The sequence below is a fragment of the Loxodonta africana genome, chromosome 4 (assembly GCF_030014295.1).
Source record: "Loxodonta africana isolate mLoxAfr1 chromosome 4, mLoxAfr1.hap2, whole genome shotgun sequence".
NCBI classification, from domain to species: Eukaryota; Metazoa; Chordata; class Mammalia; order Proboscidea; family Elephantidae; genus Loxodonta; species Loxodonta africana.
In genome coordinates this window covers 49056132-49080309 of record NC_087345.1, presented here as the reverse complement: position 1 = coordinate 49080309, position 24178 = coordinate 49056132, and the positions used below count along the sequence as shown (strand labels likewise).

At 34.9% G+C, this 24178-nt stretch overlaps 1 protein-coding gene across 1 annotated transcript in view; it reads left to right on the top strand.

The window, feature by feature from the left end:
- The first annotated feature begins 316 nt into the window (after positions 1-316).
- LRRIQ1 (leucine rich repeats and IQ motif containing 1) overlaps positions 317-24178 on the top strand; it is a 213756-nt gene continuing 189894 nt past the window's right edge. The window contains exons 1-8 of the mRNA XM_064283772.1: positions 317-531; positions 5669-5780; positions 11409-11500; positions 12689-12806; positions 13801-14024; positions 17306-17380; positions 18495-20120; positions 22065-22217. Coding sequence (XP_064139842.1) covers positions 379-531; positions 5669-5780; positions 11409-11500; positions 12689-12806; positions 13801-14024; positions 17306-17380; positions 18495-20120; positions 22065-22217 — 2553 coding nt within the window. The 5' untranslated portion in view covers positions 317-378. The remainder of the gene's footprint in view (positions 532-5668; positions 5781-11408; positions 11501-12688; positions 12807-13800; positions 14025-17305; positions 17381-18494; positions 20121-22064; positions 22218-24178) is intronic.

Sequence of the window (24178 nt, the reverse complement as noted above, 5' to 3'; positions counted from 1 at the left end):
CTATTCCAGGTTCCTCAGTTTTCTTTGTATTCCTGTGTGTGGGTGTGTTAAATTCTGTACAGTTTTTATAACTGATAAAGGTTTGTGTATCCGCTACCACAGCAGAGATACTGAACAGTTCCAACACTAAAAGGACCTTTCCTATTGCCTTTTTATAACCAAATCTGGAAAAAAAAAATGAATGAAGGGACAGATAAAATCACGTTCTTTAGTATATAGTAAAACCTTAATAATGAGGTGTGACAAAATTTTGTTGAACCGTAACATTTTTACATAGAACATGTTGCATTGGTATGACAAATTAACAAACCCATGATTTGCACCTGCATAATAGCTTCTTCATTTTTATTTAAATGGTTTTGTGTTTTATTATGAAGAATGATGGAAAACAACGATGATGATGATGATGATGATGCAAAGCTCAAAGAAGAAATAGAAGCTGAATTGGATAAAATCAGCATTTCCTCCCTGGAAAAAGAGGATATTGCTAGTGATTCAATATCAGAAACCCAGAGTGATGGCAGTGATACAGTAAGTGCTACGTGGTGGATCTTTGAGCCTTTTTACTGGAATAGGCTTTTCAGAAAAATATTTATCTTCTAAATGTGTTTTGTATATTTCATCTCATTTTTTACCTTAGAAGCATCTTAAACAATGTATATCGATATATAAATATAAAAAGTATATTGAAGATAGAAAATTGCTTATATAATTCTATATTAATATATGTGCATTTTAAATAAAATTGGAATTATGTTGTATCCTGTTTTTCTTATTCATGAGCATTTTCATGTGATTAGATATACATGAAAAGCAAAATTTTAATTGCTACATAATATGCCATTATCATTGATAGAACTATTTATCTATTTTTGGTCATTTAAGTTGTTTCCAGCTGTTCATAGTTTAAACAGTGACATGATAAATATGCTTGTCCGTATCTCTGATAATTTGCTAAGATATATTCTTAGCAATAATATCTGTAGTTCAGGTGCTATAAAATATTTCCTAATTAAACAAAAAAGTAGAAGTCTTTATACTGGGCAAGAAGAATAGGGTTATTTTTGTAAATACTGGGTCAAAATATAGAACTTTTTATGGACTATTATCACATGCCAAGGTGCTTTCTGGAGAATTTTGTCATTTTACATTTCCACAAGTAGAATGTGAAGCTACCTTTCTCATCACGTGCAAACCTGCACAGATTATTATAATTTTTAATCTCTTGTAATTTAAAAGCTAAAAATGGAATTTTATTTCTTACTTTGTATTTTGTTAGTTTAATATTTTTAATGTCTTATTGGCCTTTGTATTTCTCCTAGTGTGATATGCCTGTTCAGATTCTTTATGCATTTTTATATTGTATTATTGACATTTTTATTATTTATTTTTAGAAGCTCTTTGGTAAAAAAGAGTACTGTGCAAACACCCTTTTAATTGTTTGTAACATATGAAATCTTTAGACACATAGAAATAATTTCTTTTTTGACTTCAAACATGTTATCCTTTTCTGTGTGTATTTTCCCCAATTTTCTATGCTTAGGATGTCCTATCATGGATTCATTCTTTTATACTAAAATTCTTAATCCAATGGGAATTTATTTTCAGTTTTGTTACACCGTATAGATACAATTCGAATTTTTCTGGCATGTGTTTATTTAATGTTTCTAGTGCCACTTGTTGAATTCAATTAATTGGTTGTGACTTTTGTATATGTTAATTTCTTATATGATATATCTGAGGCTATCCTTTTCCATGAATCCATTAATTTTTTTCCTATTGTAGCTTTATTTTTTTAAGTATCAAAGGGGTCAAATTTCTCCAACTTTTTGCTGTTTCAAAATCTTCTCAACTAAACTTTCCCCCCAAAAACTCATTTTGTTGAGTATCAAAAAACAATTCCACTTTGGTTTTTAATGAGGATTGTACTGAAACTACATACTACTTTGAGAAATATTACTGTTTTTCATTATTCTTTGTTTTTATCCAAGATTAACTTAAATGAGACAAAATTCTTTTTTTTTTTCTAAATTTATTTATTGTGCTTTAGGTGAAAGTCTACAAATCAAGTCAGTCTCTCATACAGAAAGCCATACACACCCTGCCGTGTACTCCCAGCTGCTCCCCCCTTAATGAGACAGCACATTCCTCTTCTCCCCTCTTTATTCCCCATGTCCATTCAACCAGCTCCTGTCCACCTCTTCCTTCTTATCTCACCACCAGACAGGAGTTGCCCACATAGTCTCATGTGTCTACTTGAACAACAAAGTTCACTCCTCACCAGCATCATTGTCTACCTTATAGTCCAGGCCAATCCCAGTCTGTAGAGTTGGTTTCGGGAATGGTTCCAATCTTGGGCTATCAAAGGGTCCGGGACCATGACCATCAGGGTCCCTCCAGTCTCAGTCAGACCAGTAAGCCTGGTCTTTTTATGAGAATTTAAGACCTGCATCCCACTGCTCTCCTGCTCCATCAGGAATTCCCTGTTATGTTCTCTGTCAGGGCAATGATCTGTGGTAGCCGGGCACCATCTAGTTCTTCTGGTCTCAGGCTAATGGAGTCTCTGGTTTATGTAGCCCTTTCTGTCTCATGGGCTAATATTTTCCTTGTGTCTTTGGTTTTCCTCATTCTCCTTTGCTCCAGGTGGGGTGAGACCAATTTATGCATCTTAGATGGCCGCTTGCTAGTGTTTAAGACCCCAGATGCCTCTCTCCAAAGTGGAATGCAGAACATTTTCTTAATATATTTTGTTATGTCAATTGACCTAGATGTCCCCTGAAACCGTAGTCCCTAGACCCCTGTCTCTGCTACACTGGCTTTCGAAGCTTTTGGTTGTATTCAGGAAACTTCTTTGCTTTTGGTTTAGTTCAGTTGGACTGACTATCCCTGTGTTATATGTTGCCCTTCCCTTCACCTAAAAAATTTTTTGTTTATTATCTAGTTAGTGAATATCTCTCTCCCTCCCTCCACACCCTCATAACCATCAAAGAGTATTTTCTTCTGTGTTTAAACTTTATCTAGAGTTCTTATAATAGTGTTCTCATACAATATTTGTCCTTTTGCAATTGACTAATTTTGCTCAGCATAATGCCTTCCAGATTCCTCCATGTTATGAAATGTTTCACAGGCTCATCATTGTTCTTAATCATTGTATGGTATTCCATTGTGTGAATATACCATAATTTATTTAACCGTTCATCTGCTGAAGGGCACCTTGGTTGCTTCCAACTTTTTGCTATTTTAAGTAGTGCTGCAGTGAATACAGATGTGCATGTATCTGTTCATGTGAAGGCTCTTATTTCTTTAGGGTATATTCCAAGGAGTGAAATTGCTGGGTTATATGGTAGTTCTATTTCTAGTTTTTTAAGGAAACTCCAAATTGATTTCCAAAGTGGCTGTACCATTTTACATTTCCACCAGCAGTATATAAGTATTCCAGTCTTTCCACAACCTCTCCAGCATTTATTATTTTGTGTTTTGGATTAATGCCAGCCTTGTTGGAGTGAGATGGAATCGCATTGTAGTTTTGAGTTGCATCTCTCTAATAGCTAATGATCCTGAGCATTTCCTCATGTATTTGTTAGCAGCCTGAATGTTTTCTTTGGTAAAGTGTCTGTTCATATCCTTTGCTCATTTTTAATTGTGTTATTTTTCTTTTTTTTGTTGAGTATTTGCGGTATCATCTAGATTTTAGAGATCAGACGCTGATCGGAAATGGTGCAGATAAAAACTGTTTTCCAATCTGTAGGTAATATTTTTGGTCTTTTGGTGAAGTCTTTGGATGAGCATAGGTGTTTGACTTTTAGGAGGTCCAAGTTATCTAATTTCTTTTCTGATGTTTGTACATTGTTAGTAACGTTTTGTATACTGTCTATGCCATGTATTAGGGCTCCTAGCGTTGTCCCTATTTTTTCTTCCATGATCTTTATCATTTTAGATTTTACATTTAGGCCTTTGATACATTTTGAGTTGGTTTTTGTGCATGGTGTGAGGTATGGATCTTGTTTCATTTTTTTTTTTTTTTTTGCAGATGGATATCCAGTTATGCCAGCACCATTTTTGAAGAGACTCTCTTTTCCCCATTTAACAGATTTTGGGCCTTTTTGAGACAAAGTTCTTAAATTCTTTGATTATGAAATCCAACCAAACTATGGATTTTACTATATTTCATTATATCTATGAATAAAGGAGGAAGAATACAATTTTAAAACTCTTCTTCTTGCTTAATTAGGCTACTTCACAAGCTTTCGTATCATTTAGAAAACTAATTTAAGTGTTATTACTGGGTAAGAAATTATTAACTAGGAAAACTAATCCAAAAAATTAAAAATTTAGGGATTATGGATTGTATTTCATAGGATATAGCAATACCCTCTACAATCTGGTTGTCTTTAAAGATTTCTTAGTTAAACAACAAATAGAAGTGTCGACACAGGGTAGAAGAGTAAATTTTTTTTCTTGATATTGTCAATGAACTATTTTATCAATACACTAAGTCCTTGGGTGGTACGAACAGTCAAGCGCTTGACTACTAGCCAAAATGTTAGCAGTTGGAACCCATGCAGAGGTGCCTGAGAAGACAGGCCTGGCAATCTACTTCTGAAAGGTCACAGGCTTGAAAACCCTATGGAGCAGTTCTATTCTTCATACATCAAGTCACGATGAGTTGGAATCCACTCAGCATAACTAACAACTTTGTCTGAACTACTTTTCGACATAGAATTCTATTTGCTTTTGTGTAGCTCAAAGGGAGAAGGGAATATTCTCTCTTAATTTTCACTAGCAGCATTCTCAAAACTAAGCACTGAAGTCCATTAGTTAGAGCAGAGAAAAAAATCCAAAACAACTGGCTAAGAAGCTTAGATTTAATACGTGTAAATCCAGCAGGGCAGAAAAGATTTCTTTTTTTTTTAATTAGATGGAATGAAGGTCATGTAATGTTTTTCTGTATCAGAAGCATTTCTATTGATTCATCAAGTGGTATTTTAGGTCCCTTAATTAAGTTTTATGTCTATAGGTTCAGGATTATTATTAAAATCATTGCTAGATGCTTCAAACATTTTGTAGCTTTTATGAAACATTGTTTTTGCATTATATTTTCATTATATTATTTTGCATTATGTTTTCTTTTTTATTTTCACATTTTGTCTGTCAATATATTTAGAAAATCTCTAAATTTATTCACAAAGGCCATATTTGGAAATATTCTGTCATAGCTCATAAATGTAGCTGAATTTGTGTTTGATAATCAAAAAGTAAGTATTGGAATGTGTTAAATGCTTTTGCAAGGTGTTAGTCAGACCTGAAATTTTTGGGAAAAAAACTTGCAGGTTTGATTAATATTTGGAAATATTTATTTGAAGTTGGAATTTAATTAAAAGAATATAAAACTATTGATGGCATTTAAAAATAAAGGTCATGAAAATGATGTAGATAGAACACTTCACATTGTTTCCTTACGGTTTTCCAGGAAAAAAAGCATAATCACCTGAAAATGAAAAGCAAATTTGAACCAAATGTATTTATCTGAACTGTGCTGTTTATATGGAGCCCTTTTATCTCATTTATACATTTACCTCAAAATTTTTGGCAATTAAGGATGCAATATTTGATACATAATTGTGATAATACACAATTTTACAATTTCTTTCACTACTCACATTTTTAGGATTTAGATGAATTACCCGAGTCAGTTCTTCACTGTATTAACATCATAAAGAATAAGAGTAAAACTGCTGAAGAGCTCATCCTTCAGGACTTGGAAGATGCTGATGTTTTAAGTAAGTGCAATTTTCATCTGCTTGTAAAAAAAAATTTTTTTTTTGGTAAATAACTTTCCTATAAGGTATGCATACGCTCTAATTTAGAAAACTAAATTACTTTAATTTATTGTCTCCACCTATGTACTTGGTTGTATTTATTACTAACATTTTATGTATAGTATTTTAGACAACTGGATGTAGTTCATTTATTTTTTGGCTTGTTACCTTCCTGATGTCTGCAATAAATACTAGCCACCAGCACGTTGCTTCATGAGTCCTCATTAGTACCAGATATTCTGTTACTTTACAATGAATAAGGATGTCTGAAGAATTGATGCCTTTGAATTAAACAGTATTGACAAAGAATATTGAATATACATACCATGGACTGCCAGAAGAACCAACTCATTGGTACCTAACAACAATTCTATTACTTTACACAGGCTGTTACTATTATTTTATAGTAAAGAAAAGAAAACTAATCGTGGGCCTATTTTAGATAAATATTACTGTATTGTTCTCCAAAAAGATGTACAATGTCCACTTATACATCTTTTTAGGAAAAAAAATACAGTAATATTTATTAAATGCCTAAAATTTTTTAGTTGCTTCAACTGGGTAAATTTAATTTTTTGAATTATGCTAACAATAATGGAATAATTTAAAAATTAGCTTTGTTGTTGTTATTATTAGGTGCCATCCAGTAGGTTCTGACTCATAGTGACCCTATGTACAACAGTATGAAACACTGTCTGATCCTGCACCGTTCTCCCAATCATTTCCATGTTTGAGCCCATCGTTGTAGCTGCTGTGTCAACCCATGTTGTTGAGGGTCTTTCTCTTTTTTGCTGACCCTCTACTTCACCAAGCATGATGTCCTTCTCCAGGTATCGATCCCTCCTGATAACTTGTTGAAAGTACATAAGACAAACTCTCACCATCCTCATCTCCAAGGAACACTCTTATTGTACTTATTCCAAGACAGATCTGTTCATTCTTCTGGCAGTCCATGGAATGGGTACAAATATGGATTCAATGTTCTTCACCAACACCATAATTCAAAGGCATCATTTTTTTCTTTGGTCTTCCTTTTTCATTTTCCAGATTTCACATGCATTATGAGGCAATTGAAAATACCGTGGTTTGGGTCAGGCACACCTTAGTCCTCAAAGTGACATCTTTGCTTTTTAACACTTTAAAGATCTCTTTTGCAGCAGGTTTTCCAAATGTAATGAGTCACTTGATTTCTTGACAGCTGCTTTCATGGGCATTGATTGTGAATCCAAATAAAATGAAACCTTTGACAACTTCAATATTTTCTCCATTTATCACGATGTTGCTTATTGTTCCAGTTGTAAGGATTTTGGTTTTCTTTATGTTGAGGTAAAATCCATACTGAAGGCTGTAGTCTTTTATTTTCATCAGTAAGTGCTTCAAGTCCTTTTCACTTTCAGCAAGCAAGGTTGTATCATCTGCATAACGCAGGTTGTTAATGAGTCTTCCTCCAATCCTGATGTCACATTCTTTTTCATATAGTCCAGCTTCTCAGATTATTTGATCAGCATACAGATCGAATAAGTATAATGAAAGGATACAACCCTGACACACACCCTTCCTGATTTTAAAGCACACAATATCCCATTGTTCTGTTCAAACAACTGCTTCTCAACCTATGTATAGGTTCCTCATGAGCACAGTTAAGTGCCCTGGAATTCCTATTCTTTGCACTGTTATCCATAATGTTTTATGATCCACACAGTTGAATGACTTTGCATAGTCAATAAAACACAGGTAAACATCTTTCTGGTATTCTCTGCTTTCAGCCAAGTTCCATCTGACAACAGCAGTGCTTCCATATCCTCTTCTGAACTCAGCTTGAATTTCTGGAAGTTCCTTGTTGACATACTGCTGTAACCATTTCTGAATTACCTTCAGCATAATTTTACATTCGTGTGATGTTAATGATATTTTCCGATAATTTCTCCATTCTGTTGGATCACATTTCTTTGGAATGGACACAAATACGGATCTCTTCCAGTTGGTTGGCCAAGTAGCTGTCTTCCTGATTTCTTGGCATAGACAAGGAAGTACTTCTAGCATTGTCTTCATTTGTTGAAACATCTCAATTTGTATTCTGTCAATTCCTGGAGCCTTGTTTTTCACCATTCCCTTCAGTGCAGCTTGAACTTTTTCCTTCAGTACCATTGGTTCTTGATTATATCCTATATCTTGAAATGGTTGAATGTCAACCAAAGTGGTTTTGGTACAGCAACGCTATGTGTTCCTTCCATCTTCTTTTGATGCTTCCTGCATTGTTCAGTATTTTCCTGCAGAATCCTTCCATATTGCAACTCAAGGCTTGCATTTTTTCGTAAGTTCTTTAAGCTTGAGAAATGCCAAGTGTGTTTTTCCCTTTTGGTTTTCTAACTCCAGGTCTTTGCACATTGCATTGTAGTACTTTACTTTTGTTTTCTTGAACCACCCTTTGAAACCTTCTCTTCAGCTCTTTTACTTCATCATTTCTTCCTTTTGCTTTAGCTCTATGTTCAAGAGCAAGTTTTAGAGACTCTTCCGAAATTCATTTTGTTCTTTTCTTTCATTTCTGTCTTTTTCATGACCTCTTGCATTCTTCATATAAGATGTCCTTGATGTCATTCCTCAAACTTGTCTGGTATTCGATTATTAGTGTTCAGTGCCTCAAATCTATTATTGATATGGTCTCTAAATTCAGATGGGATATACTCAAGGTCATATTTTGGCTCTCATGGATTTGCTCTAATTTTCTTCAGCTTCAAATTGAACCTGCGCATGAGCAATTGATAATCTATTCTACAGCTGGCTCCTGGCCTTGTTCCAGGTGATGATATTGAGCTTCTCCAATGTCTCTTTCCACATGTGTAGTTGATTTGATTCCTGTGTTTGCCTTCAGTGAGGTCCAAGTATATAGTGGCCGTTTATGTTATTTGAAAAGTGTATTTGCAATGAAGAAGTTGTTGGTCTTGGAAAATTCTAACGTGATCTCCGGTGTCAATTCTGTCACCAAGGCCATATTTTCCAACTACCAACCCTCTTTTTTGTTTCCAACTTCTACATTCCAATCACCAGTAATTATCAATGCTTCTTGAGTGCATGTTTGATCAATTTCAGACTGCACAACTTGGTAAAAATCTTCAATTTCCTCATCTTTAGCATTAGCATTTGGTTCGTAAATTTGAATAATAATCGTACTAACTGGTCATCCTTGTAGGGCTGTGAGTGTTATCCTATCACTGCCACTGTTGTTCTTCATGACAGATCTTGAAATGTTCTTTTTGACAACGAATGCGACACCATTCCTCTTCAATTTGTCATTCCTGACATAGTAGATCATATGACTGTCAGATTCAAAATGGCCAACACTAGTCCATTTCAGCTTGCTAAATCCTAGGATATTGATGTTTATGTGTTCCATTTCATATATGACAGCTTCCAATTTTCCTAGATTCATACTTTGCACATTTCATGTTCTTATTATTAATAGATATTTGCATCCGTTTCTTCTCATTTTGAGTTATGCCACCTCAGCAAATGAAGGTCCCAAAAGCTTTACTCCATCCACATCATTAAGGTAGATCTACTTTGAGGAGGCAGCACTTCCCCAGTCGTATTTTGAGTGTCTTCCAAACTGATGGACTCATCTTCCAGCACTATACCAGACAATGTTCTGTTGATATTCATAAGGTTTTCACTGGCCAATTTTTTCAGAACTAGATCCCCAGGAGCTTCTTCCTAATCTGTCTTAGTCTGAAAGCTCCTCTGAAACCTATCCACCAGGTATGACCCTGCTGGTATTTGAAATACCGGTGGCATAGCTTCTAGCATCACAGCAACACACAAGCCACCACAGTATGACAAACTGACAGATGCTTGGGGAAAATTTAGCTAGAATCCACAAATCATGGCTTGGTTCGTAATGGGAAATGCAAACAACCTAAATGCTCAGTAGGACCTTCGTGTGTCCAACTATGCACTCAATTAAAAAGATGACTTAAATATTTAAAAATATTTAAAAAGATATCATAAAAATATGTCATATTTTACAATGTAGTTCATGCAAATATTAGTATAAATTTTAATGTATATATTCATAGATAATCATTTAACAAATATTACTCTGTGATAGGATTTGTTTTAGTCACTGAGAATATAGCAGTAAACGAAATAGGCAAAGGTCCTGCTTTCCTGTTCTAATGTTCCAGTGGGGAGAAGTAGACAAAAAATAAATAGATATATGATGTCTCAGTAGTGATAAGTACTATGAAGAAAAAAAAAACTGAGGTAAGGAGATAAAGAGACTGGAGGTAGCTATCTTAGGTAATGTTTTCAGGAAAGGATTCTCTGTAGAGGAGGTGACACAGATGGCTATCTGGAGAACCAGTGTCTGGAACAGTAAAGGCCGAGGCCCACTGAGTGTCCTTTGTTTGAAGGATACGTTTGAAGGATAACAAAAACGTCTTTGCGGTTGTATCCAAGAAAACAAGGGGTAAGACCATTTTGGCCTCTTATAAACCATGAGATGGACCCAGATTCTACTATAAATATGTGAAGTATTTTGAATATCTGACATATTTTGGGAAACCCCGGTGGCATAGTGATTAAGAGCTACAGCTGATAACCAAAAGGTTGGCAGTTTGAATCCACTAGGCGCTCCTTGGAAACCCTGTGGGGCAGTTCTACTCTGTCCTATAGGGTTGCTATGATTCAGAATCAACTCGATGGCAATGGATTTTTTTTTTTTTTTTTGGTTTGGTATATTTCGAGACAGTCATTCTGGTGATCGTGTAGAGAAGATGGCAGGAGATAGTAAGAGTGGAGGCAGAGAGCCCAGTAACAGACTATTACGGTAGTACGAGGATGGTTTTGATAAATGATGAAAGCTAGTCATATTCTGGAAACCATTTTAAGGCAGAACCAAAAGGGTTTATTGATGGATTGGTGTGAAAGGAAGGGAGAATGACTTTGGTCCTGAGCATCTGGATAAACAGATACTTCAAGACTTTCCGTATGAACTTCAAATTTTGACAGTGGTTGTCTGTGGTTGAATTATGGGTGGCAGGGGGATTAATGGTTTGTTTTGCTTACTTATTTTTACCAAAATTTACACAATGAAAAAAGATTATAAATATATTGGCATTTATATGCTTAGTTATAAACCTAATTAGAAAAAAAAAAGGAAACACAATTATAGAAAATTCATTGCATGAAAAAAAGATACAGCTAGGCTTTTTAATAACATGCAAGATTATCTTGCTAGTTTGTCGCAGATAGCATTGAATCTTGGTTGATTTTTAATTAAGATGTCATCATAATATCAAGCAAATCAAGATTGTACTTGCATGGAAAAAAAAGCTTCAGTATAGAACATGAAAGCTGATAAAGGGTCAGAGTGCTTTAGGAATGTGTTGCTTTTATTTTTAGAATAAAGATAACAGGTTTCCTCTGTTTCTTTATTCTCCACTGTTCTTCTGTTGTTTTGAGAGTTACTCTTACTGATAAAGAATATACTAGGATAGAAATTAGAAATTACAGGGTGATGAAAGGTTTGGGATTTTAACATGTTCCCTACTCTAATATTTGAAGTTATAGTATTTTTTTCTTTTTTTCTAGGCTATAGTTACCGAACAGTTTCTAATAATGATATGCATTTAAGGATAGAATTATCAACCGAATATCAAGAAAATTCTGAGCAGTTAATGAAGGTATGCTTTCAAAATTTTAACTGAATGTGTTCAATATCACATTTAGAAATCTATCTTTCCTCTTTGGTAGTTAGTGATAGCTAAATCACTGATTTAAAGGATAACTATTTTTATGCAAATCATTTTTGGTTTTATGTTTTTCTCTGGCATATAATGTAAAACCACTCAAATTTCAGTCTTTAAGAATATTAGAAACTGATCTAAATCACGTATACTTGGGAATTTAAAGTCTGCGTAGATTAAACAGTCGAATTATATTGCATTTTTTTTTCTTTTTTTCCTTTAAAAGCTCTAAGGAAAGCAATGAATATGCTATAGTGTTTAATACCTTGCTTGGGAATGTGCTGTGTTCCAGCAGAAACCTTAAATGTAGAGCATCTTATGTTAGTTTTAAAAAATAGATTAAAAAATATATATCCTTAAAAAATAAGAGTAAAGGAGAGCCCAGCATTTTTCCAGGGTAAAACCCTCATAGATGTATTTAAGAGAAACTCTCTTCTGCAGGTTCAGCTTTTTGCATTCCTTGTAATCCCACGCTCTCTCGTTTTATCCAAACTCTATGTCTGCTCCGTAAGACATTTAAAGTAATGTGAAAGCTATTTATATGTCTCTTACTTGTTTGGTAATACTCAAATGTGAAATATTAATTTTGAATTATCGTACTGCTACTCTATTGTGTAGATATGCTGTATCTTTTCAACTATAGTATGGTAGAAATCTAATTATGGGAAAGTATTGATCAAAATCATGGCATGCATAATTGGGGTTAAAGTAGAGAATAGTTCCCTTTTTAACATATTGAAAGTATTGACAATCTGTTATGTGAACTATCACTACAAGCAGGAAAGACAAATATAGTAGGAGGAAAACAACACATTAATAGAAATATTTTGGAATGATCATCAAGCAGTAAACAAAATATGTGGATTAATATTAGAAACGAGTTAGAGTTCTGAAAAACATAAAGGGGGTAACACAACGTGTCTATGTGTTTGGGAAAAACATTTTCTGTTTGTCATAAAGAGAGTAATTATCAATGTGCCTTTGAGACAGATTTGTATTTGAGAGTGATTTGGAGTAAATACAATTGCATGCATAGGGGTATAAATATTTAATTGTATTATTAAAATAATAGATTTACTCTCTCTTTTCATTTCTTTAATCATTGATATTCTTTTAATTTCTTAGATATTATCTAAAATAGAAAAGGAAGAATTTCTGAGAAGTAAAACTCACTGTGCCAGCTCTGAGTCTGCTCCAGAGGCTGACCCTCACGATTTGCCTGTGGGTGAGCATGTTTTCCCAGGTAGGTATACTGCGTAATGGTATTGTTGATACTTTTTATGTGATTGGCCGTAGTTACCTGAAAACAGAGGTCCATGGGTGGTATAAATGGTTTGCGCTCGTCTACTAGCCTAAAGGTTAATAGTTCTGAGCCACACAAAGGCACTGCAGAAGAAAGTCTTGGTGATCGACTTCTGTAGAAGTTACAGCCAAGAAAACCCTCTGGAACAGCTCTGCTCTGTAACACATGGGGTCGCCATGATTTGGAATCGATTTGAGGGCAAAGTCTTTGGTTTTGGCTTGGTTTTATCTGAAAACAGAGATTTTTTTTTAATTTTTCCCTGACATTTAGAAAAATAGAGTTAAAAGGTTTTGAAAATGATTATGCCTTTACTACACTTATTTAATTATGTTTTTATACTTGTCTTTATGCCTCATAAAGTAACTTGGTTGAAATTTATTTTAAGAAATTTCCCATGTGTGTAGCTAATTGCAAGGAGTCCTGGTGGCACGCTAGTTAAGTACTAGGCTGCTAACCAAAAGGTCAGTGATTCAAACCGACCAGCACTCTGCAGAGAGGTATATGGCAATCTGCTTCTGTAAAGATTTCAGCCTATGAAACACTATGGGGAAGTTCTGTTCTGTCCTATAGAGTTACTATGAGTTGAAATTGACTCAACGGCACACAACAATATAGCTGACTGTAATAGATACACTGTGCTTGGAATTTATTAAGCATTCCTTAACTACACATACACACATGCATATTACAATTTTAATTGCTTCTGGAATATTTTAAGGCTATTTTATGTGACTGAAATTGAAATTTTGGGTACGCTGACGAAAATGAAATTTCACTGTATACTCTCCCCTGTATTTTCTTTTCGCGTATTTATTACCTTTACTTTGGTAATATGTTGTCATTATTTCTTTATTTTGAAATTATTTTTGTACTTTAAATTGCATCAGTTTTCATAGACTTGATCTTGAGAATAGTATTCCTTTCATGAATGTAGATGATACTGATATAAATTTTGGATACTGTGAAGTAGAAGAAAGATGTAGGCGGTCTTTTGAGGCTTGGCAACACAAACAGAAAGAACTAGAAGATCAAGAGAGAGAAACTCTTAAAGCTCAGAAGGATAGAGAAGAAAAGCAATTTCAAGAAGATGAAGAAAAGAGACATTGCTGGTTGAAACAATTTGAAGTTGAAAAGAAGAAATTAGAGAATATTCAGAAGGTAAGTGTTTTGTTGTTGTTATTTTAGTTTTTGTTTTTCATAAATTTTTTGAATCAGTAGATACCTCTGAAAAGTGTTGATGTTTTAGATTGTGATGAGGATTGAGCTTCTTTGACCTTTAATTACTCTTGATATAGACTTACATGGAAGGAATTGATTGTGGGTTAATAGTATTTAATATGGACTCCTTGATAAGTTTTCATTGAAATTTATTGGAATTTTAGATACTGCTTTTTGGATCTAGTTATCCCTAGTGTCTATAGGAAAATCTGGTATTTACAGCATAAACTGTTGTTTTTATGCTTTCCTGTTTGTAGGGAAGAGACCCTAGAGGTGCAATCTTTAAGTGCTAGGCTGCTAATTGAAAGGTTGGTGGTTCCAACCCACTGGTGGCTCCATGGGAGAAAAGGCCTGGCAATCTGCTCCCCTAAAGATTACACCCTAGGAAACCCTATGACGCGGTTCTGCTCTGTCATATAGGCTTGCTATGAGTCAAAATCAACTCAACAGCACCCAACAACACAATAACAACCATAGGGAAATGCAACAGAATTGTTATGACCATCCAGTGCCCTTGCAATGTGGCCTGACATATGGCACATTATATAAAACACATGATATTGAAGTGGGTAATCCATTTAGGTGACAGTCCGTGCCCTGCTCCCATAATTGAACTAATTCCTTGGACTATAAATTTTTTGATGTGAAGATGTTTTGTGTTCTTTTTATTTCTGTTTTTCCTAGGAGGTCCACACAGTTAGGTCAGGGTGGTGGCATATTGAGTAATTGGTGGATTTTAGGACCCTCCTTGTGGGCTATTAGTGTCCTTAGGAAGTCTGGAGAGCAGGCAGGACTGCCTTATCTGTCTTACATTACTGAAGTTGTTTTATATACCACCCAAATCTTGCTAGTTTTGGGTGTTATGTATTGAAAACATTAGCATGTAGTCATTTATTAAGTTCAGGCTATTCTAACCCTTGATGTTGAGTACATTGTATTTCCCTGATTGTACAGAATATAAACAAAAACAATTCCATCATCATAGAACCAGTTTAGCCATGCATTTCTTTATGTAGTGAACTGGGAATATTTAGCTTTCCTGTAGTTATATTTTCCTTCCCACAGATCAGATTGATGTGGTCATTTCAAGAAGTCAAAAGCTTTTTTTAAAAATTTCAGAATAGGATTGAGTACAGTGTAGATTGAATAGTGTTTGCTGGCTTGTACTGAAATGCATCATTGCTCTTGAGTGTTAGTAGTGTTTTCAGATTTAGAAAACACTTCGTTTTGTATTTAATTCAGATGAATTGCCCTTTTTATTTATTTTTATTTTTCAATTGTGCTTTAAGAGTTTATAGCTCAAGTTAATTTTGCATGAAAAATTTATACATATATTGTTATGTGACATTAGCTGCAATCCCTACAATGTGACAGCACACTCCCCCTTTCCACCCTAGGTTTCTTATGTCCATTCAACCAGTTCCTGTCCCTTCCTGCCTTCTCATCCTGCCTGCAGACAGAAGCCACTCATTTGGTCTCGTGTATCTCACTGAACTAAGAAGCACACTCTTCATCAGTATTATTTTATGTTTCATAGTCAGTCTAATCTTTGTCTGAAGAGTGGGCTTCAAGAATGGTTTTAGTTCGGGGTTAACAGAGCATCTGGGGGCCATAATTCTAGGGGTTCCTCCCGTCTTTCAGACAATTAACTTTAGCCTTCTTACATGAATTTGAGTTCTGCTCCACACTTTTCTCCTGCTCTGTCCAGGACACTCTGCTTTGTTCCCTGTCAGGGCGGCCATTCGTGGTGGCTGGACAGAATCTAGTTCTGGTCTCAGGCTGATGGAGTCTCTGGTTTATGTGGATCTTTAGTGTCTTGGGCTAATATTTTCCTTGTGTCTTTGGTGTTCTTCATTCTCCTTTGCTCCAAGTGGATTGGGACCAATTGATGTATTGTAGATGGCCGCTCACAAGCTTTAAGACCCTAGATGTCATTCGCCTAATGGGATGCAAAATATTTTCTTCACTTTATTTTGATCAGTTGACCAAGCTAGAAAAATGAGGGCTATTTTTTACTCTTCCCTCTCTTTTATTACCTGCTCCTCTCTAATACCTATGCTATGCATCTTTTCATCTATCTATCTACTGCTACTCCTTAGTTCAGGCTCTTCTATTCTCTACACAGAATATTTACTGTACTCTGTAGTTGATCTCTCTACCTTTGGTCTTATATTCTTCAAACTCCTCCACCATAGTGCTGTCAGAGTGACATTTATAAAAATGTTTTCTCTTGGCTTAAATCCCATTAAAAGGTCCCACAGACCATAATGTCCAAAGAGTTTTCCCACTTCCTTTGTATACTGTCAACTGGCAATTTCACGTTTATGTTGTCTCTGCAGTTATTCTTACTGCTGCCACTTGTCTATGGAAAAAAAGAAGGCCCTCATTTATTCTCACATGAATATCTCCAGTATTTCCACACTGGTCTCTTTCCTGTTTTTTTGTCTCACTCCCCATTTCTATCCAAACTAAAACTATGATTTTTCAGAAAACAGAGCTCTAATAATTTTCCTCGTTCAAAACTTTTAGTGAATGCCCAAAATGCCATCTTCACCTCTTGAAATCCTACTTATTTCACTTATAATCTTTGGCACAAAGCCTTTCATGGTCCTCTAATTATAACACCTATCCTCGCTGTGATCCTTCATAGCTCTTTTCTTGCAATAAAGTTATTCTGTTAAATTTGGAGTAATTTGTGAACTTATAATAATGTCTCCATATTAAATTTAAAGTTTTTGGAGAAAGGTATTGTATTTTACAAATACAATACCTGAAGAGCCTTGACAAAGATACTAATAGTTATTGAAAGGAAACCATTATCCAATCAACTGGCTTATCATGCCAGTTAAAAGGAATGATGTGTAGAGAAAACAACTTGTAGGCAAAACCCATTTTATAAACATTACTATATAAAACTTTTGCAGTACCCAACTGTATTTCTAGCCAATGCATTTTATTATGTAAACGTATTGATATAAATACTTTTTTCCAGATTCCAAACAGTGTTTTTATGTGCTCAGAGTGGGAACCCTAGTTATTATGTATCACACTTCAGGTTGAAATTAAAGTTGCTCTCCCAGTACTAATAACTAAGAATCACTGGGTGGATTGTCATCTTTAAACATTTTTTAAAAAATATATGTTGTGAGAATCATATATCATGAACTTAATATTCTTTCATATTTGAATATAATAACACTTAAATATCATCACATGTTCAGCAAGAGCAAGACAAGATGAATGAAGAACTACAGAAAGAAGAAAAAATGTGGGAGGAGAAATTTAAACAGCACGAGGTACCTGTTTGTTCTTTTTAATCAGTGCAATAATCATTTTTCATTTCAAATAAATTATTAACCTTGAAATGGGCATTTAACATAAAAATTTTTTTTAGCAGATCTAGAATTTAATTAGCAAAGCTTTAAAATCTCACTAAAAGTCCTCAGAAACTTTCTTTGAAGTATAATATCTTATAAATGAAAATAAACTGGCCCAGTGAGTAAACATGTTTATATAAAATTGTAATTCTAAAATTTTTCTTTAAAGTTTGAAGATAGTTTTGAACATTCATTATGACTGAAAATTATGTTATGAAAGGCTACTTCATTTTTTGATGAACTGTGTTAAATAACTCCCTTGAATTTAAGATGATTCTAGTGATATTTTTATTAAGTTTTGCTTTTATTCACAGTTTTTATTTGAAATTATCTTCAGTAATTGCATGAATAAAGTATATAAAATCTTTCATAATCCCTCAAATATATGCTGAATTTTGTTCATCTGTTTACTTTTGTTTTATGACTTTAGTAGTAATGAAAGTTTCTCACCTAACTCCAAGTTATCTAATTCAGCAATGTAGTATATGTTTATGGATTCTGACTTTGATAGTTGAGGAGGGCTAAGACATATGGCTAGTCTGGTTCTGCATATTGTTTGTATGTGTGGACACCCTGGCTTTGTTTGTATCATACTATCACAAAATAATTCCCTTCTTCTGCAGTCCCAGTGCTATCTCTAGGAGTCTCCTTTATAAGAACTCTCATCTTGGAAATATTTGAAGTCATTTTCTCATACATGTAATCTGGCCAGGGGTTTCTGTTGCCTCCTTTCTGTGTCATTCTGATTTTATATGTTATTTTACATCGCATATATAATCTATATACACACACATATATTACCTTTATTGCTATATTAGAGTATTAGCTCAACTGTTAAGCCAAACTCCTAAATATTGTAAAAATTGATACTATTAAAATTAAATGAGTTCAGTTATTCTAAGTGAATTTTATTGTAACTTCATTATGAGAATTTAGTTTTGGTATTCATTTTCAATTTTCATTTTAGATGATACTGTAATAGCATTGCACATTTTATTGTATGCTTATCATTACTTATATTACTTTATTTTAGGAGTTTATTAAAAACTTGCATTTACAAGTGGAACAGGAAAGAGCAAGATTTAAAGACCTACAGGAAAAAGAAAAAATGCGTTTGTTAAAACTGCAGCATGATGCAGCCATAAAAATCCAAGCTAATTATAAAGCATTTTTAGCTTATCAAAAATATAGCCCAATCATAAAAGAACGAGTGGAAAATAAGAAAAAGAAAGCACAAGAGTGGAAAGACAAGGAAGCAAAAATCCGACAGAGGGAAGAAGAAAAACGAAAAAGACTAGAAGAAGAGCAAAGGATAGAAGAAGAGGAAAAAAAGCAAAAAGAAGAGGAACTTAAAAAGAGGCAAAAAGAATATGAAGAAAAGAAGAATATTCTGAGACTAGAAAGAGAACAAGTATTACTCAAGGAAAAATTAAGAATCAGAGAAGATACAGGTAAACAGCTAACAAGTGAGACATTAAAGAAGGGAGAACATAACAGCAAACATTTAACTGTTGAAGGTACATCAAAGAATAAGAATGATATAGCCAAAACACTAGGGGATGAGAAATCAAAGTATCAGGAAGATACTCCCCTCTGGCTAGTAATAGATGAGAAATCAAATATGAGGGAAAGTGTAGGTAGACAGCTAGTATTGAAAGAACCAATACAAGAACAATTAAAACAGTATATATCCAACCAAACAATTTTGGCAGAATTAAAAGAGGAAGAAAAAAATGAAAATCTACCAAAACAACAATATTCAGAAAAATTGACCAGTCTAAAAACAAAGTATGAAAATATAGACAAACAACTTGAATTGGAAAGCCCAGATCTAAAAGAAAATGTGAAAGAACAGTTGAAGTTACAAGAATTAAAATCTCAAATACAAAAAGAGGGAAAACTGAAACATGCCACAGATGAGAATGTGGAACAAAAAAGGCAAATACTAGAGCATAATCAAGAAATTAATGAGACAGGAAACAATGAAACACAGAAAATAATCAAAGATAATCAACAGAAAAAAGTACAAGAAATAGAAAAAGAAAAAATACCAGAGCAGAATGGAACATTACATGAAGAGAATAGTATTTCAGTGATTTCAATGAAACAAAAATTACTACCACTAGAATTAGAAAGTTCTGAAAATGTAGGAAAAGTACTACAAGAAGAAGAAATTAATTTAAAATCCAATAAAATTGAGAATTCAAAAGGCAATGCTCTGAATAGTGACATTGTGATTTTTAACACCAGTGACACCATAAATATAGAAACCACAATACACAAGCAAGACTGTATTTTAAACAGACAAGCTCATTGTGAAAACTCAAGTATCTATAATGCAAAAAGCTCCTTGGTTTCTAAAGAAGCAAACTCTGTTAAATCTGAAATTAAAGAAATTCCAGAAGATTGCCATGAGAATAGATCTGAACGTGAAGGTAACATGACCTGCTCTATACCAGAGCCGACGCTTCTGTCTTCTATTGAAGAAAAGAGGCTAGCTTGGATGAAATCATTTAAACCCTGGTTTGAAATTTTCATGAAACATCAGCAAAAGAAAATTGTTAAAAAAAAAAGATCTGTGAAATGTCCAGCCAACACCTTACCCCCTTTGAATATATTAGAAATTCTTCAGTGTGGCCCTTGGAATACATTACAGCAGGTATTTCTTATTTTAAAATAATTTTTTTGTATTTAGTTGCAATCGATTCTCTAAATGTAATTTATCAATTCTTAATAGAAGGTATATTTTATATCCAATAATTCTGCCTCTTAATCAGTTAAGTTGCTAACTCCATTTAAGAAAGACTGCGTTTAAAAGATCTTTCCAGTCGAAATTATTCAGAACATTTTCTCCCTCAATGAAGCACTATAAAAAGCTTTGATTTATCTTTTTTTTTATTAACTTGAAGCTTGTGTTCAAGGGGCCTATAAGCCTAAATGTGGAGGATTCTAATTTTATTCCTGCCATTTACTAGCTGTGTTTGAACCTACCATCTGCTCCTTGGAAACCCTATGGGGGCAGTTCTACTCTGTCCTGTAGGGTTACTATGAGTCGGAATCAGCTCGACAGTGAGTTTTTATGTATATGTAGCCTGAAAAATACAGGGGAAAAAACACTGTTGGTAATTTTCTATGCCACAAATTCTGTATGCTCTGGGTAAAATCACATTATTTACTAGTAAATCATGATGCATGCCTTTATAATACATAAGTCTTGTGATAGGATGTTGTTTATACACCTATTCCTCACTTATTGGCTATCTCGTTATCTGACATTTCACATTTATGACAACAATAAAAAATCTATCTGACTATTTTGCACATTAATGACATACATCTTGCAGTAATAAATGCCGAGATGCGAGACAAGAGTAATCCTGATTGTGAGAGTAAAGTTTATGTGTCAGCTTGTCTGGGCAGTGGTTCTCAGTGGTTTGGCAGTTATGTAATGATGTGATTTGGCAGCTATGTAATGATGTAGTCATCCTCTGTTTTGGGATCAGATGTAGTCATCAACCATTTTTGCATAACATCAACTTTTGTATAATGACCTGGTCTTTGGAACCTAATCATGTCAATTAAGAAGTGGGCATATTGTACTATTCCCTGATTTTTTTCCCCCCAGGGCTGGGGTTAACTTTATTTATTTACTCTTCGTTTTTTTTTTTTTTAACTTTAGGTGAAGGTTTTCCAAACAAACTAGCCTCTCATCAAACAGTCGGCAAACACATTGCTGTATGACATTGGTTAACAACCCCACAACATGTCAACACTTTGCCCTCTCAGCCCTAGGTTACCTGTCACCAGCTTTCCTGTTCCCTCCTGCCTTCCAGTCCCTGCCCCAGTGCTGGTGCACTCCCCTAGTCTTGTCTTGTTCCACGGTCCGGTTCAATTCTTGGCTGAAGGATGAACCTCAGGAGTAACCTCACTGCTGAAGTGAAGAGGTGTCCGGGAGCCATACTCTCAGGGTTTCTGTAGTCTGTGTGAGGCCAGCAAGTCTGGTCTTTCTTTTCAAGTCAGAATTTTATTCCCTGATTATTTTTACGTAGTTCTATTTATTATAGTTTCTATAATATCTCTTCTCAATCAGACTTTCTTTTTTTCATTTTCTTTTTTAAGATAGCTGAGCTATGCTAGTTGAAGCATGGTAGGTTGGACTTAAAATCTACCCCCTGACCTGTCGTGGCTTCTAGGACTATCCAGGGATCTGTAGCTTACTGTCAAACACAGATCATAAATATTTATATAGCAAAATTCTGAAGATTAAGGTAGTTTATGTGCCAAAGCCATGAAAAATAAGGAAAGTGATTTTGCTGAAAAATTAGGCAGTGAGCTAATATATAACTGTATTATTGCGTCTATGCATTTTAGTTTTGAATTTGAATTGGTCACAAGTGATTGCATTATTTTGCCTTTCTATGTGAGAAACAAAAGGGTCCAGATAGCTTAACAGAAATTGAGTTGTTAATAAATGTGGGTTTTAACATATAGTATAACTTTTCTTAGATGAATTTTTTAAAGCAATTTTGCAAGGCTAATATAGGTTTTTTATTCAGTATTGTGAAATAATGTTGTGCATTCCAATTCTCTTGAATTTGCCTAGGTTACAACAGTTACTTTTCAAGATTTGCCGGGTTGTAGTCTGTCTACGCTGGCAGAGTGTACAAATCTGCAGTTTCTGTCTCTTCGACGGTGTGGATTAACTTCTTTGCACGGCCTGAGTAACTGCAAAAACCTGAAGTACATTGATGTACAGGTATTCCTTTAGTTCTGTTAATTATTTATCTTTTAATAAAATATGAATGGATTGATGTTTATATTTCAGAAATGAAAGTTCTGGAGAAATGTTTACTAAAATAACCCATAACTTAGAGTCTAAAGATATCAGAGGCCTAAATTTGTGAGAATCAGAGAGGGAAGGTAATTCGATGGTATGAACTGGAAATTACATACCTCTGTTTGCAGATAAGATAGTTATTACTTTTGTAACTTTTTGCTGCATAACCAACAACCCCATTACTTAGTAGCTTAAAAGAACAACCATCTTATGTGCTTATGGTTCTGTGGGCCATGGATTTAATCCAGGCTTGGCTGGAAATTTCTTCTGCTTCGTATTATGCTGACTGGATCTCAAGTAATTGCAGTCAGATAACAGCTGGGTCTGAAATTTCCAAAATACCTTCACTTGTACGTCTGGAGCTTTGGCAGGAATGGCAGGGAGGTTATAATCAATCAGTATCTCTCTTTCTTCTTCTCCTTCCTTCACTTCTTCCTCCCTCCCTGGCTCTCTGTCTGTCTTACATAGCTTCTTCGTTTGTTGTCCCAATCCCAAGAGTGAGCATTCCAAAAATATAAGCTCCAATATTCAAGTACTTGTCAAGTATCTACTTGCATCATGCTGGCTAATGTTCTCTTTGCCAAGCCCGAAGTTAGTGTGGGAGGAGCTGTGTGGTCGTATGAATATTGGGATGCAGGGTTTATCAGGGGCACTCAGAGACACCTCACAAGAAAGGCCTAGTGATCTACTTCCAAAAGATCACAGCTATTGAAAACCCTATGGAGTGCAGTTCTACTTTGAAACTCGTAGGGTAGTCATGAATAGGAATTGACTCAACAGCAATGGTTTTACCGAAGTAGCAGTACCCAGATCTGACAACTGCATTCTAATGATCACATCTTTCCCACATGCAACATACGCTCATGTTCTAAAGACCCCGGAAGTCTCATCCACTAAGGCATCAGGCTCAGGCTTGAAACAGAATCTTCTCATCTAAATCAGGTCCCGGGCAGATGAGTCTATTCAGGTGCAGTTCCTTAGGCACATCTGCTTAGGTGCAGCTTTTGTCAACTCAGAGATCTGTGAACTATATTGAAAAGGTATCTCCATGCCCCAACCACTCACACATACCCCACAAACAATGGTGAGGCAGGGCTCAGTTGACTGTCCTAGTCATTTCCATTCAAAACGGGAAAAAACTGGACACTCAAAGCAGTCCTTGGTGCATAGCTGAGTTCCTGTTGCAGATTCTTTGATAAGGACTCAGTTTTACTCCATGAGAATGATTCTCCGGGGCTCTTTTTTCTGACCACTGGGCTTTCAACTCCACCCTCAAGGCATACTTCTCTTTCCGTAAAAAATGATCCATTTTTAGGCTGAGAAAAACCCATAGAAGCTTGGGACCCAGAGGCATCTTTTCCTTTTCAGCTATCTCTATGGAAACCCTGGTGGCGTAGTAGTGAAGCGCTATGGCTGTTAACCAAGAGGTTGGCAGTTCGAATCCGCCAGGTGCTCCTTGGAAACTCTATGGGGCAGTTCTACTCTGTCCTATAGGGTCGCTATGAGTCGGAATCGACTTGACGGCAGTGGGTTTGGTTTTGGTTTTGGTTATTCAATTCAGTTCAATTTAACAGTTCTGTCAAAATGATTTCTTTTAAAACTTTGTGGGTTTCTTGTGCTTCTTATTAGCTTACTCCACTAGACAAGGGCTATAAATCTTTTTGAGACAAGCCTCTTTCTAGAGAAGTGCTGTGGAACATACCCTTAATGTTTTAGAAGCATATTTGTTTTTCTGAAGTCTTACAAAGGAACTTGCTAAGCATTCTTGATGTGATCTTTACCCTGAGGCCAATGTTATGTATTGTAGAGATGTGTCTGTGTAGTGAAAATAAACTTATGCATGAGATATACACCTAATTTTTGATATTGAGTCTTCAAGG